The sequence below is a fragment of the Daphnia pulex genome, chromosome 10 (assembly GCF_021134715.1).
Source record: "Daphnia pulex isolate KAP4 chromosome 10, ASM2113471v1".
NCBI classification, from domain to species: domain Eukaryota; kingdom Metazoa; phylum Arthropoda; class Branchiopoda; order Diplostraca; family Daphniidae; genus Daphnia; species Daphnia pulex.
This window is the reverse complement of record NC_060026.1, coordinates 12,649,481-12,667,479: the sequence shown is the minus strand read 5'-3', so window position 1 is coordinate 12,667,479 and position 17,999 is coordinate 12,649,481. Positions and strand designations below refer to the sequence as shown.

At 39.7% G+C, this 17,999-nt stretch overlaps 3 protein-coding genes and 6 long non-coding RNA genes across 17 annotated transcripts in view; 4 read left to right on the top strand and 5 right to left on the bottom strand.

Annotated features, from left to right (window-relative positions):
• Positions 1-6: 6 nt before the first annotated feature.
• On the bottom strand, positions 7-2,039 carry LOC124205418 (protein adenylyltransferase Fic-like). Its single transcript, XM_046602857.1, has 3 exons — positions 1,407-2,039; positions 399-1,347; positions 7-329 (listed from the first exon to the last, which is right to left on the bottom strand). The coding sequence occupies exons 1-3, from the start codon at positions 1,768-1,770 to the stop codon at positions 176-178; spliced, it is 1,467 nt and encodes a 488-aa protein (XP_046458813.1). The 5' UTR covers positions 1,771-2,039; the 3' UTR covers positions 7-175.
• A 1,858-nt stretch (positions 2,040-3,897) lies between these two features.
• On the top strand, positions 3,898-4,882 carry LOC124204293. Its single transcript, XR_006878818.1, has 5 exons — positions 3,898-4,012; positions 4,191-4,311; positions 4,488-4,559; positions 4,724-4,779; positions 4,838-4,882. It is a non-coding gene; the product is annotated as an uncharacterized LOC124204293 (long non-coding RNA).
• A 1,486-nt stretch (positions 4,883-6,368) lies between these two features.
• LOC124204292 (mucin-2-like) lies at positions 6,369-7,453 on the top strand. The gene is made up of 2 exons (XM_046601341.1): positions 6,369-6,572; positions 6,634-7,453. The coding sequence occupies exons 1-2, from the start codon at positions 6,527-6,529 to the stop codon at positions 7,101-7,103; spliced, it is 516 nt and encodes a 171-aa protein (XP_046457297.1). The 5' UTR covers positions 6,369-6,526; the 3' UTR covers positions 7,104-7,453.
• A 1,517-nt stretch (positions 7,454-8,970) lies between these two features.
• LOC124204302 lies at positions 8,971-9,280 on the bottom strand. Its single transcript, XR_006878827.1, has 2 exons — positions 9,215-9,280; positions 8,971-9,151 (listed from the first exon to the last, which is right to left on the bottom strand). It is a non-coding gene; the product is annotated as an uncharacterized LOC124204302 (long non-coding RNA).
• Positions 9,270-9,858, bottom strand: LOC124204303. Its single transcript, XR_006878828.1, has 3 exons — positions 9,669-9,858; positions 9,376-9,603; positions 9,270-9,316 (listed from the first exon to the last, which is right to left on the bottom strand). It is a non-coding gene; the product is annotated as an uncharacterized LOC124204303 (long non-coding RNA).
• Positions 9,845-11,138, top strand: LOC124204301. The gene is made up of 4 exons (XR_006878826.1): positions 9,845-9,963; positions 10,030-10,173; positions 10,258-10,406; positions 10,468-11,138. It is a non-coding gene; the product is annotated as an uncharacterized LOC124204301 (long non-coding RNA).
• A 12-nt stretch (positions 11,139-11,150) lies between these two features.
• LOC124204299 lies at positions 11,151-14,213 on the bottom strand. 5 transcript variants are annotated; one of them, XR_006878825.1, is made up of 8 exons: positions 14,083-14,213; positions 13,881-13,988; positions 13,435-13,653; positions 13,264-13,378; positions 13,046-13,157; positions 12,654-12,974; positions 11,805-12,550; positions 11,151-11,586 (listed from the first exon to the last, which is right to left on the bottom strand). It is a non-coding gene; the product is annotated as an uncharacterized LOC124204299 (long non-coding RNA). The 5 variants fall into 5 exon arrangements; XR_006878821.1 differs by having other exon boundaries at positions 11,181-11,586; positions 11,667-12,550; positions 14,083-14,211; XR_006878823.1 differs by having other exon boundaries at positions 11,181-11,586; positions 11,667-12,550; positions 13,046-13,125; positions 14,083-14,211.
• A 258-nt stretch (positions 14,214-14,471) lies between these two features.
• On the top strand, positions 14,472-15,873 carry LOC124205986. The gene is made up of 2 exons (XR_006879525.1): positions 14,472-15,008; positions 15,509-15,873. It is a non-coding gene; the product is annotated as an uncharacterized LOC124205986 (long non-coding RNA).
• Positions 15,763-17,999, bottom strand: part of LOC124205985 — a 53,495-nt gene continuing 51,258 nt past the window's right edge. For all 5 annotated transcript variants that reach the window (XM_046603593.1, XM_046603590.1, XM_046603594.1 and 2 more), the window contains 4 exons: positions 17,788-17,975; positions 17,446-17,720; positions 17,174-17,367; positions 15,763-17,104 (listed from right to left, as the gene is read on the bottom strand). In XM_046603593.1, coding sequence (XP_046459549.1) covers positions 16,910-17,104; positions 17,174-17,367; positions 17,446-17,720; positions 17,788-17,975 — 852 coding nt within the window. In that variant the 3' untranslated portion in view covers positions 15,763-16,909. The remainder of the gene's footprint in view (positions 17,105-17,173; positions 17,368-17,445; positions 17,721-17,787; positions 17,976-17,999) is intronic.

Genomic DNA, 17,999 nt, shown 5'->3' with positions numbered 1-17,999 from the left:
CGTTGATTTTTAATTGCACATCCATAGTCGTTTAATTTGAAAATCGCTTGAATCACAATCTATATAACCCAGTTTTTTAAAATGGCGATGTGTTTTCCGTATTTACACATAGAGGAATTTGAATTAGGTTTTTAAATTTTGGTTAAATAGGAACGACCAGAATTTTTTTTTTTACTCAGCCGCCCACGCAACAGTTTTGCTGATCGACGATGATTGTTTTGCCGTCGTCCTCTTGGCCTTCTTGTGCTAACTCGGCTATACTCGTCCTGTGTTCTGTTGTGGCCCACAGGTACACATCCAGGGTCTGCTCTGCACAGTGGGCAATAAATCTACAAGAAGAGAAAAGGAAAATATAATCAATTGGAATTACAGCCCAGTTAAAATTAAAGGCCTCTAACCTGATGAACGGCCGGACATCTCCTTCGTTCGCTTGCTGAAGGTAATCGTAATATTTGGCTCTGTCCTGTTTGCGAATGATGACCGGAGGGTAGCCACTTTGCATGAGGATTAGATTCATCAACAGGCGGGATGTGCGTCCGTTGCCATCGCTAAAGGGGTGAATGTACACGAGTTTGTAGTGGGCCAGTGCAGCGAAACGGATGGGGTGTTGGGATAGAGATTCAGCAGAATTCAACCACCTAACAAAGTCTTTCATCAAAAGTTGGACCTCTGACGGACCTGGTGGAATATGATTCCCCACAAACACTTGCGTCGATCTCAGTCGACCTCCTTCAAACAAGTCGACGAAGCCCAAAACTCGTCGGTGGATTTCGAGAATATCTTCAAAGGTAATTGCTCCTATTCGGTGGACTAGAGTGCTGTTGATGTACTTTAAAGCTGCGTCGAGGCCCAAGACTTCATTGTGCTCCATTATGCTCTTTCCGCCAACTGCCATGCGAGTTTCGACAATTGTTCTCGTCTGAGCTAGAGACATCGTGTTGCCTTCGATGCCCAATGTGTGGTAGATGTATTGAAAATAGGCTTCTTTTTTTATTCTTCTCAAACCAGAGCTCGAGTCTGGAGTGTTCAGAAGGTCATCTCTCTTTTGGTCTATCCTTTTAAGTAAATTGTTGTCTAATTCATCGACTATGGGGGAGGTTCTCTGATGATTTTCGAGTGCTCTCATGTGATTTGGAGAGAAGGTGAGAGCTCTTGAGTAGTGATAGTCTGCATCCAGGAGATTTCTTTCGGTTTCTTCTAAAAACTCCCCATAGTGATTCAAGATGTCAGGATGCTCCGGGTTTAGAGCCAGGGCATGGCTGAAAAGCTTCATCGCTTTTGAGTGTTTTCCACTTTTATGCATTTCAATAGCTGCGTGCAGAGCTCCCAAAGCTTCCAGAACATTTGCTGAAATAAACAACAAGATAGTTAGCGGGATATAAATAAATAATAAGTAAATCAAATACCATCTTTGCTGTTCTTCTTTTCTGAGGTCTCAGCAGTAGACACATAAACGGCTGGATCAACTGACAGCTCTGTATCGCTGCCCACAGACAAGTGAGATTCATCAGGGACCAACACAAACTTCTGAGATTTTTCTAAAATTTTTCGTCGATTAGCTATTAAATCTTCTGTAATCCTTTCAGTTTCTTGAAGTCCGATTTCTTTTTGGATGTACAACGTCAACATCGACACAAAACACGTAAACATCACACCCAGAGCAAAGACGGCTAGTAATGTTAAACTATTCATGTTCCCTCTGAACCAATATTCGGTGGAAGGAAAATTAAAACGGGGTAACAAGGCTGCTTTAAATACACTTACAGCCATGCTAGATAAAATGATTACTACATCGTTTCAAAAACACAACCAAGGCTGACGTCAAACTGTCAGCTGGTACGTATACGTACTGCATGCATATGTATGTCAGTATGTGATGTAATATAAATAAAGAGGTTTTCGGGTCTGAAAAGTAAATAGTGAAAGTACTTCTTAATGAATAATTGCAACAGATTTATCAGCTTGATTAGTCGCTTGATAGTGTTGTTTTTAATTCGCATGCAAATGAAGAAATACCTTTTCGTTTAATAACAAACGAATTGGCAACTTTGGATTGCCAGTAGATGATATTATTTTCAGTGACAGTTTCAGATCAACTTATATTAAAACAACGAGTTTGAAAACCACTTGAACATGTTTAAACTTACTGCAATTGTATTGCAATTAACTTGAAATACAACAAGATTTCTTCACGAGGGTTACTAGTTGTAAAAATGTTAGGTTTTCAGCCGGGTATGTGGCGCGTACCTGTAATCCTGCTTCTGGGAGGCTTGGTGTAGTGGATGGCTTGAGGCTGGGAGTCCTGCTGGATCGTCGCTTGCGTTGAACAGGTGTCCGCACTAAGCTTGGCATCAACATGGATCGGTTGGAGGAATCCGGCAGATCCAGGTTATCTAAGGAGGAGCGAATCGGGCCAGGAGGGAAACCGAGCAGCCAAAAGTTCCCGTGTCGGGCAGTAGTGGGATCGCGCCCGTGAGTAGGCGCCTTTCAGCAGCCCAGCCAATAAAGTCACACCTACATCTTTTTTCGTCTTTTTCCTAATCAAATTTCATAGAATTAGTATTTTGTTGACTTTATTTCACCATAAAATTTGTTTTCCGAATTTTCAGCTTGCGGTTTCAGTCGGGGAAATCGGCCGCACAAGCTAGCTAAATTGAATCACCCCGTAATCGTTCTCGTAGTTGGCAGTGATCCTTATATGATGAAGTACGGGAACAAGGCCTCATGAGTCATGACAGCAGCGAGCAGCAGAATTTAATTTATTTAATGTTACATTTTTACTGATTGGAAATATTGCTAATCAAATTTTCGCTATTATTTCAGTATAGTAAATCAGCAAAGAAAATAAGCTGTTTATTTTACAAGTTTGTGGCCTTCTGATTTAGGTAACTCATTGAAATTATTATTAGTGTAAAAATAATAACCAGCAAATTCATTTACTCTCAAAAGGAATTCTGTGCCGATTTCTTAGCCCAGTTAGTGGGCTGCATGTGTATATTAATGCGCTTTTGCCAAGACTATCCTGCTGTCCAGTCAAGTATTGATTTAACTGTAGGACTAAGGACTTCACAGTTTACAGTAGCCTGCCCTGGTTCGACAATTACGTTTTATACATTTTTTTCCTTTTATTCTGCAGTGGCAATGTCCCTCAAGGTAACTCTTCTTATTTTCCGCCGAGAGTGATACCGGAAGTTGTGCTAGTCACGTACTCACGGCCTATTTCAGCCGATGGATAAATTTCGTACCAATCGCCAATGATACCTCGAGGAAATTCCCCACGTCTTGGAAATGAATAAATTATTTATTTGGTGCACCAAATCATGCAAATCATGCATTGATTAATTAAAACTAGAAATGATTAGGCCTAGTAAAGGAAATGACAATAAATCAAGTGTGGTGAATTTCAAGTAATTTAATATTTTGGTTATCCGGCATGCTTGCTATGCGACTCCATCCTATCCCAATTCTCAAACTTTTGTTACACGCAGTTAAACGTAATATCCTAATAATAATAATACACTGTTAATAAAAAGAAAGTCCGGCGAAAGTGTTATGGATTTGATTGCTTGTAATTCCAATATACATATAGATTCCATTCAGTCACACCCATTCATAATACTGCCTTGCAGAAATACATATTATCGCTCGTTAGTCATTTAGAGTGCAATTCTTGCACACGCATAAACTATGAATGTGATAGAGACTATGAGTGATAGAGGTCCAGGTTAATTTTTCCACGCCAATTTTTCCTAAGGCGATTAACCGATTAGCAGTACCGGTAAATTATATGATTATATTTTTAAAAAATTTTTAAAATACAATTTAAGCAAAATTTTGAAAATTTGCCACCGCTGGATATGATTTTGGATCGGGATGGGAATTGGGATTCCATGGAACTGGCAACTGGGTAGACATAGAATTTTCTTCTGTTCCAAAAGTCGCGATTTCTTTCTTTCTCATTTCTCAGTTCTTACTAGACACTAGTATTTCAGACTGTGCAATTACTCCCTTGGTAAATATACTAAATACATCATTGGTCAAAATTTAGATATTTTTAAAAATTTATCTAGGGTGCTTTGCTTTGTTTCATGATATTCTTAGTTCTATTACATTTGTTAATCATTTCATTATCTACATACTATTCTTTAGGACGAAATGTATGGTAACTTATTAACCTTTTGATTCTGCAGATTCATCGAGGAAATAATGTGTTGACGTGGTTGTTGCAAATTTCAAATGTATCCAATGAGCAGTCTTCAAGGTGACGTGTCCACAGGTGTAGGCTGAGGATAGGCTTTTTCTCCTTAAAGTGTAGGTATTTAGAAGTATGCTCAATAACTGAATATTCATGATGACAACTTTTATTCTTAATGTTTGTGAAGACATCTTGCATTATAGTCTTTCGCTCCTATCTGATGTCATAGTTTTGTGTTAGGTTGATATTGGTTCATTTCATTGTTCTAATCTATATTAACCTTTGGTTTTAGGTCGTGATTGTGTAGCCTACTGCTTTGCCCTGTGTATCCACCAGTGTAAAAAACTTGTGGTTTTGATTGGAAGTGAGTTTGGTAAAACATTCCTTTTTATGTGTCTGGCCTTAATGATTTAAAATATATCCTGAAATATCGTGGATGAATCATGTATTAGCTCTAAATGAAATTAGGCACTTCGTTTTTTTTTTGTTCAGAATGGAAATATATTAATGCAATTTTTCGTCATGCAGATATCCTGTGATTGTACCCTGGTTGCAGTCCTCATTGCAGTATGCTTGTCATTTAGGTAGTGTTGGTTCTAGAATTAGTATAAACATTGGTTTTATGATGATTCACAAGCATAGGTCATCTGATGTTGAGGAAGATAAATTTGCATATCTGAAATGGGTTGAAAGATTGTTATCACATATTGTCTCCATATTTCTTAATTTTTCAATTTTATTTAGGTATGTGGCTTTATACTTGTGGGTCTTGATCCCATACTTGAGCAAGAAGAATTTTCGGGTGAGCAAGAACTACGTTCGGGTGATCCGTTTTAATTATGGTAAATATTTTAAAATGCTTGAACTATAATCAATGATGATGAACACTTTATTTGCTACTCTTGACTGTTTGAATGACGACAGAAGAAACCACCAATCGTTATCTGATGATTTATTGTTAATTAGCTGTATAATTATCGCGGAGAAATTCATTAACGAAAAACAATTTCTTTAGCAGGTCGATATTACAGACGATGGCAAAGGATACTGCTCAAGCCGGCTCAAGCTTCCATGTGGGAAGTAAGTAAATTGATTTAGTTTTCGTAGGTGTTCCCGTTCCTGGTTAAAATGATGTTAATTCGTGCGTGGCATCTGATCACTTGATGCATAAGACATTATGTCATTTACTGATCTCGTTTTCAATGGGTTGTTCCCCTTCTATTAGTTTGTTGCGATATGAAGTTCGTATTCTTTGCTTTCAGATGGTATCAGGTTTTACCTCATAAAAGGTGTAAAGAACGGTATTTTACTGCTTGTTATAATCCATATGCGAACTCGATTGTGCTAGACTAGATAAATTAGTTCGATTCTGTTCTGTAAAACATTCTACTTTCTTAAATCTGATGTTCTGTCATAGTTACCGTAACAAAACATTTCCTTGACGCACGAATAGTTGAATGCCATATTTAAAAGATTTTCCCGTGATTTCGAATGTATGGGGTCAAATCGAGTGTTTCGTTAGAAATTTATGTCTGCCAAACTCCATGTTGATCACGAAAATTGTAAAAGTTGGTAGAGTTTTAAGGTATAAACCTTTGGTTGTTGTGGACCCATCCCCAGCAACGTCAACCTGCAGAAGGGAAGGGTTCGCATGGGTTGATTTTCGAAGGTCAATGAGATCATTTACGTAAAATGTGTGATACAGTGGTGTAGAGGTTGGGTGCGAACGGGATGTTTGCATCATTATAAAGCAGGTATAAAAGCTGCAAAGCTGAAGGGGTGGAGGGATGAAGAAAAATCGTATAAAAGGAGAGAAAAGGCGTATAGAATTCAGTTGAGTGAGCATCTCTGACACGGCAACAACTGCGACGCATTATTTGTCACTAACTGCCTTCATCGGATTACCAGTTCGCAATCATGAGTAGATATTCTGTTTTTAATTGAGTTTTGTTTTAATGATACTATTGACGACTTGTTAATATGCCAGTCAATATAGAATACTAATGTTCAAATTTATTAATTGTCTATTCAACTATGGCGTCGTGCTGCTGTTGGGTGTTGTATCGTTGATAGCAGGTCGACCACTGGTGTACCGATGTTTCCTGGGTCTGGTGGATACTAAGCGATAGCAGCGCAAGAGTACTACTCCACGTCGTCGGCTAACTACAAAACAACGTCAACCTACGTAACACCTGCTTAGTACACCCGGCCCCTGCCCTCAAATACTACACGAACAAGGATGTAGAGTATTACACGAAAACACTGCTCCCAGCTACTACTCCAAAGCCCCGAAGTATTACTCTGCCCCAACTTACATCACCATCGCATCACATGACATCACCAAAGCGCCTGAGTACTACACCAACAAAGCACCTAAGTATTACACCTGCACTACTCCAGCTTACTGTAATGATGCTCAAGTGCTATTCTGCTCACAGCTACTACACCACCGAGGGACCGGAGTACTACACCACCGAGGGACCGGAGTACTACACCACCGAGGGACCGGAGTACTACACCACCGAGGGACCGGAGTACTACACCACCGAGGGACCGAAGTACTACACCACCGAGGGACCGAAGTACTACACCACCGAGGGACCGAAGTACTACACCACCGAGGGACCGGAGTACTACACCACCGAGGGACCGGAGTACTACACCACCGAGGGACCGAAGTACTACACCACCGAGGGACCGAAGTACTACACCACCGAGGGACCGAAGTACTACACCACCGAGGGACCGAAGTACTACACCACCGAGGGACCGGAGTACTACACCACCGAGGGACCGGAGTACTACACCACCGCGGCTTCAGCTTATTACCGCTCCCCGACTGCTCCTAGCTTTAACATCGAGACTACAGCTTATTATTGCACCAAAACAGTCGAATACTACATCGTAGCGCCCAAGCATTACTCAGCCCTGAGCAACACAACCACAACTGAAGAGGTCCTATACCGTGGCTCTCAAGTACTACACAACGAAGGCACCCTAGTATTACAGTACAACTTGCACACATCCACTACACCGAAGCTTCGAAGTATTCCCCTGCCCCGAGTTACTACACCACTAAGGCACCTGAATGTAACACCACTACATACGCTTCTCCAGTTATTACAGGGAGCCTCCTAAATACTAGAGCTGAAATTTCTATTTTATTCATGAGTGTTCGGATTTGTCTGTCATGTCTTAATAGTTACTAGTCACCCGGAGTTGTTGTTCTTTAATGAGAAAATAAATTTTTTAAACTGAGTTAAGACATTGCGACGTGTTCTAACTTTTATTGGTTCTTGTAAAAATTATATTGATACAACTTCTAAGCATTATTTTGTTATAAATTACAAATCACAGCAAACAAAAAACTTGAAAAAGGAATTGTTATTTTGTCCCACCTCCACCCACAATTCCACCACATTTTACAATCACACAATACATACATACATACATACACTTAAGTTAACCCGTTGGCTGCCACGCCATACAACCCGTAGGTTGTTCTCTACTACTCTACGCGCCATGTCTGAAGGATCCATGACCAAAGTGGGACTTGCCATTGCTGACAAGTCCGGGCTGACACGGTGACAGGAGAAGATGGAATGCACGCCTCTAGAATCCATCACCGTATCGACAAGGGGGAATTCCCTATGGTGCACTGCCTAACAGGCGCCTTGCGGCGAATCTTGGGCTGGTGCGACTCTCCGATCCCACGGCATGTAAACCACGAGACCGAACAGCGCGGCCCGTGCTAAGGAGCTAGGGGAGAACAAAGGCGTGGCAGCCAACGGGTTAACTAACACAGACAAAAAATATTACCAACAACAAATGAAGATCCGCGCTGACATTTTTCAGATACCGGCGTGGTTTTGGTGTCCATCTTCTCGACGTCTCCTCTGCATTACCCGAATAAAGACAAAACAATTCTTATTAAGTGACATGCTAATAAAAGTTACATAATACAATAGGTACAGTGGTACACTGGCCTGTGTTTTTTGGCTCAAAACTATAAAGGCGCACTTTGAATTACTAAAAATTAAGTTTTCAATAGTCAGAAATGTACACAGAACAAAGCTCACTTGCTAGTTCTATGAAAATTTTCCGGAACCAGACCGGAAGTAAGCGATAGCGCCTTAACCATTGAGCTGTCGTCAAATTAAACCAAATATTCGTGATCTCCATGAAATTTGGGGTCGATTAGCTGTGATTTAAACGAAATCCAAAATTTGGCCAAAATCGAGAATTTTCCTGAACTATAGTTCAGGAAAATTCTCAAAACCGGAAGTACGAAAACGTACAAACCAAAACATGAACTTTACCACAAATTTGACAAGGATCACGAATATGTGGTTTTTTTGTACGTCAGATGAATATTTACTGAACTACTGACTGAAATGAGCAAACCGGAAGTAGAAAAAAAAAGCAAATATCGAAAATTTAACAAGTGAGCTTTGTTGGTGGAATAGTAATCGTCAGTTTTCACTAAAAAATTTCCACAAAATAGCTCCCGATGCTTTTGCAAAGTAACTGAAACTGACTGTTTTGACAGCTCAAATTATCGAAAAGCCATCTAGCGTTAGAAACAAATAACACATCTGAGTAACACTTAAGTGCGCAAGAAGGGCCTGATTTTGAAATGATTACACAGACAGAGAGTTTACCGCAAATAGATAACTTGAAGATAATCTACGAAAATAAGTCAATTGTCCGGTACCTGGCCATAATCCCTTGGTGAGTGACTGCAGGTGTGTCACAGCAACTGAAGTGATCCAACTCGCCAGTGAAGCAAGAAAAGTTGTGTAGCAGGCTAGCAGCATATGAAGCACTGAAGCAGTGAAGCTGGATGAGCGTACGTCTTGAAGATAAGGATGGAGCAGAACGTTGGTGGAAGTCCCTCTTCTGTCATGGACAAAATCCAGCATTGGCTCAAGGATGTCCGTGGGGATCTTGCGTCGTCTGTTAAAAAAATGTGTTACATTAATGAAAATATAAAAATTTAAAAAAGCATATCAATTTTACCTTTTCTAAGAAGCACACTGAAATGCCATGATGAAAAACCGTAATAATGGAATTACAGCAACCAACAGCATTACTCCTCAAATTGAGATAAATTTCCTGACGCTAAAGAAATTGTCATGAAGTATTGCAGTAGCATGGTGATAGGTGATATTGACGCTTACCTTCATCATATGGGTGATGATTTAGTAAGGCTAAGGCATCTGACGTGGTGTGGTTGGTGTGGTAGCAGTAATGGGAAAATACCTTATCTCCGCACATTTGTATTCCGCACATTTGTGTGTGCTTCAAACATGAGTTTTAGGCTTTTGACAGAATGAGGATCTAATGGACCATGGAAAATGACTGAGCGCCTAGTCAACTTGTTGGGATGACTGACAGTAGCTATGCATCTAAAATTTGAAGAAATAAGTTGGTATAATAGAAAAGTAAGGAAACTAGGTAAAGATAAACTTACATAAGATACGAAGTTCAATTTGATATTTGAAATCACAGGATTAGAAGTATAATAACTTAATTAACAACAATTTGTTTCGGCCATTTCGTCCCGTTCATGACATAAGGAACGTAGGAACAACAAGAACGATAGTGACGACATCTAGTAATGAGTTTGGAATCTTATGTTAGTTGCACAATCACAGTCGCATTGTCGCATATGCATGACACATGACGTCGTAACTTTCATAAGTTACTTCAAAACCAATTTAAAAGTAAAAAAAACGGAGATCGGATAATGAGTTAACTGTTTTTAAGTAATTGATCACACAATCTTCCTTGTGATTCTTACTCATTCTTGACGAAATGTTTTTAGATAAAAGATAATTTCAGCTGAAGTTTTCGTGTACCTGGCCAACGGTACGTAGGTGCTCGTGACAGTAGAAATAAAATGGTCTAATAAAAAAGTGCAAATTCGCAATGCTCGCATGCTATGTCTTCGGAAGCTAAATAATTTCTGCTTCAAGGTATTTCATCATATCATTTTACAAAGTTTAATCAACTGTGTTCTTTAAGGTTTAAAATGTTCACGTTAACTTTTCCCTGTCGAGATTTTGTAAATCTTCAAGATATTGATGCCTTCCCCAGAACCAATTCCTTGCTGCTATCTATGTTGCAGACAACAGCAAGTCAATGTTTCTACTCAAGATTTTGTGGTAATCATCACTTAGTTCTAATTTAGGACAATGTAAGATTTGAGGTATTGCTTTCTGTCACTACAAATGGTTTGAAAATTATACCTAAATGTACTTTCCTTTCAGGTTAATCCCTCTCCGCTATTATAGTTGTTTGGAAACTGACAAGAGATTGCTGGAATTGAAGACTGATATAATTTGTGTAGATGTAGATAAATTACAAGTGCATATCTGGGCTTCCTTCTTTTCTGTGGCCCTGTTTCCCTAACTAACCACCAAACAATCACCTGTTGTGAAAACCATGAGGAGGGGAGGGCTCTGGTCAAACGGGGACTTGGAAGGTGCATGATCTGATGAAAACTTTTGGAGGATCATGAGTCTAACCAGGAATCCAACTATGACTATATCTTCCCAGTAAAACTGGCCTCATACTTCTCTCTTCTTCCTTGTCCTGGTAATTTCCCTGGGCAAAGTCAATCAAGGCATTGTCTCCCCCTGTCTTGATTGATTGCATGTATGAGTTATGGCTATCTTAAACTCACAATTATTTTTTTTTAAACAGTTATTTTCTAAGCTATCAAACATAGAATCGCGATTTGCACCAGTAGACAAGGTATAGGGGTTTTGGTTTGCGGTAGGGTTGCATCAGTAGATAAGGTGCAAAACTAAATTCAAGCAGTGAAAATCCGTAAAAATTAACCTTCGCTTTCTGTCTTATCGGTTGGTGTGTTTGTTTCAAAATTCGCCACTAAAAATATGTTTGAACGGAGGTTTTGTTAATAAAATTAAGTGTTTAACTAAATATAATATAAAATTTACATGTTTTTATTTGACAATATTACACATTTCCAATTTTATAACGATTAATTTTTGTTAATTTTAATATGTGCGTACGATAATGTTAGTTATACAGTGTGTTGATAATTCTTTTATCCTTACATAACTAGTGAAATTTAATTAGTAATTAACCTCGTCTTCTGAAATATGAAAATAAATTTTCCCTCTCCTCCCCAAATTCCTCCTCCTTCCTTCCTTTCCCACTCGCGTAGTTTTGTTTGTTTGTTTGTCATAGAAATTCCCCATTTCTGTGTTTTTGTTTCTTCTTATCATACAAACGATGTAGACAAAATGACAATTGAATAAAATACAGGATGCAACTTCTGTAACACGACATCAGCTCCAAGGATCAGCCAAGAGTTTAACTTTATGCATAAAGTATTTCACCAGCAACTACGGGAACATAACCTATAACAAAAATAAAGTGAAATCATCAAAAAAGTCATCTTCAGCATCAATGGAAATCCTGGATTTAAAAAAAAAAATACTGAAGAAAAGTTAAGGTGTTATATTGGTGCCTTAGTAGTGTAGTAGCTCGGGGCAGAGGAATACTGTGGAATTTCGGTGTTTGGGTCGGAGCAGCGTAAGTAGTGGTGTAATACTCAGAAACCTTGCTGGTGTAGTACTTATGAGCCTTAGTAGTTTGGAGCAGAGTAATATACTTGGGTTCCTCGGTGAAGTAAACTTGGGCAGCGTAGGTGGTTGTGTAATATGCGGCTTCTTCAGTGTAGTACTTGGGGGCTTCGGTGTTGTAGCTAGGTGCAGCGTAGGTTAAGGTGTAGTAAACTAGAACATCAGTGTAGTATTTATGTTCAACGTAATACGAAGGAACAACTTCTGTGTAGTAAGTCGGGATGCGTAATACTTTTCCGCCTCAGTTGTGGTTGTGTAGATCGGGGCAGAGTAGTTCTTGGGCGCTTCGGTGTAGTATTCAACCGTTTTGGTGGAGTAATAAGCTGGAGTCTCGGTGAAGTTTCTGAGAACAGAGTAGTACTTAGGAGCATCGGTGTAGTAAGTAGCTGGGGACAGGAGCCCGGGGCCTCGGTGTAGTAGGATGGGGCACCATACGTAGTCGTGTAATACTCCGATGCCTTGGTGGTGTAGCTCGGGGCGTCGGTGTAGTAGCTCGGAGCACAGCAAGTTGTGGTATAAATAATCCAATACCTTAGTGGAGTAGTACTTGAGGGCCTCGATGTAGCAACTGGTCGTTGCGTAAATTGTTGTTGTGTAAGGCAGCGGCTTTTTGGTTTGGTATCCGCCATACCAACCGCCAACCGTTTGGTATCCGCTATACCAAGGAGACATCGTTACACCAGGGTCAACCCAGCCATCAACGATACAACAGCCAACAGCAGGACGAAGCTTTAGTTAGCTAAACAATTAATTTAAACATTAGTATGCAATAATAACTGGCATATAAACAAATAGTAAAGTTGCATTAATACAAAACTCCATGTAAAAAACAGAACATATACCCATGATTGCGAATTGGTAATGCGATGAAGAAGGCAGTTGGTGACAAATAGTGCGCCGCAGTTGGTGCCGTGTCGGAGATGCTCACTCGACTGATTTCTATCGCCTTTTCTCTCTCCTTATATACGATTTTTTTTTCATCCCTTCATCTCTTAAGGCTTGCGGCTATTGAACCTGCTTGATAAGATGCAACACGTCCCGTTCTCACCCAACCTCTACACCACTGCATGACACGTTTTACGTAATGATCTCAGTGACCTTCGAGCGGGAAGGCCGTGCAAACTGACCTTTCCTTCTGCAGGTTGACGTTGCTGGGGATGAGTCTACAGCAACCAATATCAAAATAAATACCAAATGGTTAAAATGGCTTAAAATTCACTTTATACAAATTTACATTTAGGTCATTTGACTCGTTTCTTCGGTGAATGAAGAAATCTTCTGGCAAGCGGATAAAGTCTGACTGTGAAGTGTGAACTGTGAATAATGTTCTATGTTAAGCTTGACAACTAATTTATATATTTAAAAAAAAAAAAAAAATGTTTTAGGAACTGAATAAAGCTCACGCCGCAGCAGAAAAGTTTTGTTGTTTCTTAGCCTGTGATTATGACATACCGAAACTCTCCGTACTGGTGGTCCACTGTGATGTGAGTGCTGACTGTTTCGAATAGCCACTTCTGTCATGTGATATGATTCCCGCAATTCTTTCTGAACTCTGGAGTTTAGAGCCCTAATAAAAAGTAATTAGAAAAAGGTAAATTACATATTCAATAAAAAATGCTTTACGATGATCCTTTGATTGCTTTGGTAACAATGTTCAATTTGATTAGAAGTTTTTTTTCAAGTTTAGAATTCACTGAGCAAGCTCCTCATTCAGACTTAATTTCTTCAGAGTTACCTCAACCATCAAGACTAAAACTTAAAATTATAAAACAAACAATAGTACATGATTTTAAAGTCAAGTTAGCAAAGTATATCGGCTTCGTCATGCAGCTGCAGCAACACCTAAAATTAATTTAAAAAAAAGCAAAGTATGAATTAAATTGTGGGGCTTTATTCCAAGCTAGAAGTGCCCTGCCTCACTTGATCAGTCATCTTAGAAAACAAAAACATGACTTTATCACACTTAAATAGAAAATAGCCTCCCGATTTGAAAGACCAGATCGCTACTGTTTTCCTTTTTAGCAAGCCTACTGGTTATACTATGTTTATTCTTCAGGTAATGCTCTTACCTGTCTGAAGGAAGAAACATTTGAATCTTGGACTGCTTCTAACATTTACTTGATTATACTGCTTTGTTGAAACCAAACCACGTGTGAAGTGATCAACGTACAACCCAGCTGTGGCGATTGAGCAATCGAGAAACAAAAGGAAAAACTTAATGAGAACTTAATGTGGACATTTTGACGATCAATTGCTAAAAGTTGTTGGCACCTGCTGAAAAGAAATCCTAACTGACTTTTCTAACTTTTACAGTTAGTTGAATGACTAGCGAGAATCCTGAAGTTTCGTTTTGGTTGGCTATGCTGAATGGGCACTGGGCAACAAATTGCAGACGTACTTTAGTGAAAACTAAAGCAGCGTTGCCAATTTATGCAACTCAACCGCCAATTTTTTTTTTTTTTTTTTTTTCAAAATGAGTTAGGCTAATGACGGAACTGATAAAAATAAACACAGAAAAAATAGAACCACGGTTTTCTTAATCTATGGTAAGAATAAACAATTTAATTTGCATACCATGATAAACCTATAAGCTATAATAGTATAACTAAGATCGTAATCATAACCAATCAATGACGTTATACAATTTCTTTCAATGCTGAATGTGTAATGGTTTGTATATTTACTTTCCGTACATACACCGTTGGCCGTATAAAGTTCTTTAACTCAGAATAAAAACGACTGGACTAGTGTTGAGAAGACTTTTTGAGTGCCAAGGTTGATTTTTACTTCTTCTTCATCTTTTTTTCATCTTCTTGTCGCGCCACGGAAAACGGAGATTAGAGTTGGAGAGAAAAAAAAAACAAACAAATTCAAATAAACCAAGAAACAGCCAATCGTGATGATAATTAATAACTAGAAAGAAGAAATGAAACAATTTCGAGTTTCGAAAAAGAAAATGTTCATGATGAGGAAAAAAGGCGGGTAAGGAGGAGCGATCCAGGGTGGGTGGGGGGGGGAGGTGGGATTTATAAGGGCATTACAGTAGTTTGTGGAGAGAAAAAAGTGATGCACGGGAAAGTGACAAATATTTCATAGAGATAGAGTAATAGAGAGAGAGAGAGAGAGAAAAAGAGATGGAGAGAGTGTGTGGTGTGTGTGTTTTAATGTGTGTGTATTTAAGAGAGAGAGAGAGCAAGGTAGTGATGTTCTCGTTTAAATAACGACAACGAAAATAACGTATTAACGAGCCTCGTTATCGACTTTTTTGAAAAATGCTCGTTTTTTTCGTTAACGATAACGAAATGGCTGTTTTTTTCGTTGTTTTCGTTAATTTCTTGCTAAATCTTTCGTATCAAAACCGTAGAGATTTCAAATTTTTTGACCATCAGGGGGGACTTTTTTTTCCCTCAAAATTTGGAATTTTCAATTTTGGGATGACCACCTACTAGCGACTTAGCGATCCCCTAGCGAGGAATTAGGTCATTATTTTCTATATCATTTGGCCTAACAGGCCTACTCATTACTTCATTAGAAAAAAAAAATTGTAAGGTAAACGATAACGGTCGCAAAAACAGAAAAATGCGACACGTTTAAATTAACGAAACGAAGAACGAAACGAATGAAAAATTGAAAAAATAACGATTAACGATAACGATAACGAATCCAAAAAAGCACAACGGAACAACACTAGAGCAAGGGATTGACGTAATTTTTCAGGGACAAAATGTGGGTGGGCAGTTTCCATACAAGGTGTGGCGATTTTCGATGGTGACGGCCTTACGTCACGATGAATAAAAGAGCTCGCGTCCGAAAGGTGTGTGTGTTCGTGTGCACAAAATGGAAGGGTGGGAGGGCAGGTCAAAGCATTTGGCACCATAGAAAAACAAAAGTATAGTTATCATCTCCTCTCCTCATACAACACGTAAAAACCCCATCAGATTTTTCGATTAAAAAAAAAAAAACAAATTGTATTATAATTTATCCCTCCATAATTTTTGAAGATGGTTCCGCGTCATTCTGTTCCCAAGTCCCGTCTGCTGATCTTTTTTTTTTCATTTGAGATCCGTTCCGAAAAATGTAGGATTCAACTACAACAAACTTGATTATCTATTATTTTTTATCTCTAACACACAAATGGTTTTAAGTTTTTTCGATTTTTTTCTTTTTTAAACTTTTTCGACCTTTTTTCAAAAGGTCCCACCCCAAAAAACGACAAACGACAACCGAAAAAATATAATATAGGTGCAACGGGAATCTCACAAATATCGAAAAATTGATTGGGGAGGTATAAGGGGTCGGTTCTATTTATCCAACAGACGGGATGAAGAGAGACGAGAAGTTTCAAAACAATGTGTCATGGGGGGGGCGAGAGAAAGAGATGGGGGAAACGTATAATAGTCCAAAAATAAAGAGAAAAAAAAATGTTGTTGTTATTTGATGCCAACCCGTTTTAAATTTGCCGGCTGGCGCTGCCTAGTCCTATCAAAAGAGTCAAGGTATTCCAGCACCAATCGTAGTCAATTTTTTTTTTACCCCCCTAAAATTCTCTCCATAATATTCGTAAATCCTTCTAAATTTCATCCTTCGTACGCCACTGAACTCCAATTCATTCTTCTTTTTTAAAATGACTAATTTGATACTATACGTGATAATGAAAATGGAAATTGCCTATCCAGCCAGTGCAGCGGCAGCAGCAGTAGAGGAAGACAGTGAAGCGGAAGATGTGATTATGGCAGAGTTTCGAAAGAGAGAGAGAGAGAAAGGAGAGAAGAAGAAGAAGAGAATTTTGTTAAAAATAAAAACAGACTCGCTCCCGAATAAAATTGACCCGCGAAACGAGTTTTCACTTGCTCGATTCAAATTTTAGCGGGGACGACGTTTTTTTGAGAGGAATTTTTGCACAGCTGGGCAGAGTCATGCAGGGCAAATATGTAGAGAGAGAGAGAGAGAGAGAGAGAGGTGTGTCGAGTAGGGAAGATTATCAGTCACACACTTTTGAGCACTCGGCGTGATACCAAAGAAACAAATGGGGTCAAAAACAAACAAACCAAAAACGAAAATCGATTGCCTCGTCTTTCGTTTTCATAATCAGTTTCATCTACTTCTTCGACGGGTTACCCAGAGTCCCGTACGAATTCTTATTCCCGGAATTGGAGCCCACGTTGGGCATGTCTGTACTTTTGCTCGGTCGCGGTAGAGTGAAGGATTCACCCATTCCGTCACGAGGCTTCCAGATCGGAGATCCCAGCGGTTTGGCTGCTGCCGGCGTGTAAGACTGTGGAGTCCTTGACGCCTGTCGAAATAAAGGAAGAACGTCAGATAACCAATTTCCATGGAAATAGTTTGTAAGTCCATAAGTTACCTGGATCAGTTTAGCTTGACTGCAACCGCTGCCGGTGGAAAGTGTTGACGTTGTTGACAAACTCAGGTGATTGGGAGTCCGGCCGAGTGACGGCTTAGATCGAGGTTGATGGTCGTCTTCGTTCTCCGATTTCACACCTGGATCTCCGTCCCTGGCTTCCGACGAATCCACTCGGCGGATCGATTTCTTCTCACCTATAAGAAAAACGGCGCTTGTTATACCGCACATTTTCCAACGGAATTTGTAATTTTTATCTTTTGAATTTAACATACCAATCGTGTTGCTGCGTCCTCTGAAAGTGACGGGCTGATTGTCGTCGGTGTCGCCTCCGCCACAGGATTCGACATTGTCGTAGTCTATGGTTCCGGCCGAATGGCGTTGAACGTTTCGTTTGCCTTTGCTGGTCCCTTTAGCCTCCGCTTTCGGCGTCGGCGGAGTCGAAGCCGATGGAACCGGCGGCTTGGCCGGTGGAATGCTCATATTGCGGACACTTTCCCGGATGATTTGCCGGATCGTCTTTAGGAAGGCGTTGCGGAACTCGGCCGTACTGCAGTCAATCATAATTTTCGTTATAGTAATCGGGAAATTGGAGATAATTTGACATTCAAACGGACCTGTTTGAAAGGTGATAGACTTTCTCGGAGCGACGATGCAAAGGATTCTTCAAGTGAATCAGTTCCCACAGGTAGTGGGCCTCCATGTCTTTGGCTTGAGCAGTGCGGACTTGAACTTCAGTCACCGGTATCAGCACCTGGTAGCGAATGATTTCGACTTCTGGAGCGCTAGTTTTCGTCGTCACGCTCTGTTTCAATTGAAATCATTCACT

Bases quoted from the DNA above. Each gene is read 5' to 3' on its own strand.
- LOC124205418 (XM_046602857.1), bottom strand. From the start codon at position 1,770: ATGGCTGTAAGTGTATTTAAAGCAGCCTTGTTACCCCGTTTTAATTTT. The intron at 1,348-1,406 runs GTATTTGATTTA...TGTTTATTTCAG, and splicing joins AAAGAAGAACAGCAAAGATG to CAAATGTTCTGGAAGCTTTG. The intron at 330-398 runs GTTAGAGGCCTT...CTCTTCTTGTAG, and splicing joins GATGTCCGGCCGTTCATCAG to ATTTATTGCCCACTGTGCAG.
- LOC124204292 (XM_046601341.1), top strand. From the start codon at position 6,527: ATGACATCACCAAAGCGCCTGAGTACTACACCAACAAAGCACCTAA. The intron at 6,573-6,633 runs GTATTACACCTG...TTCTGCTCACAG, and splicing joins TACACCAACAAAGCACCTAA to CTACTACACCACCGAGGGAC.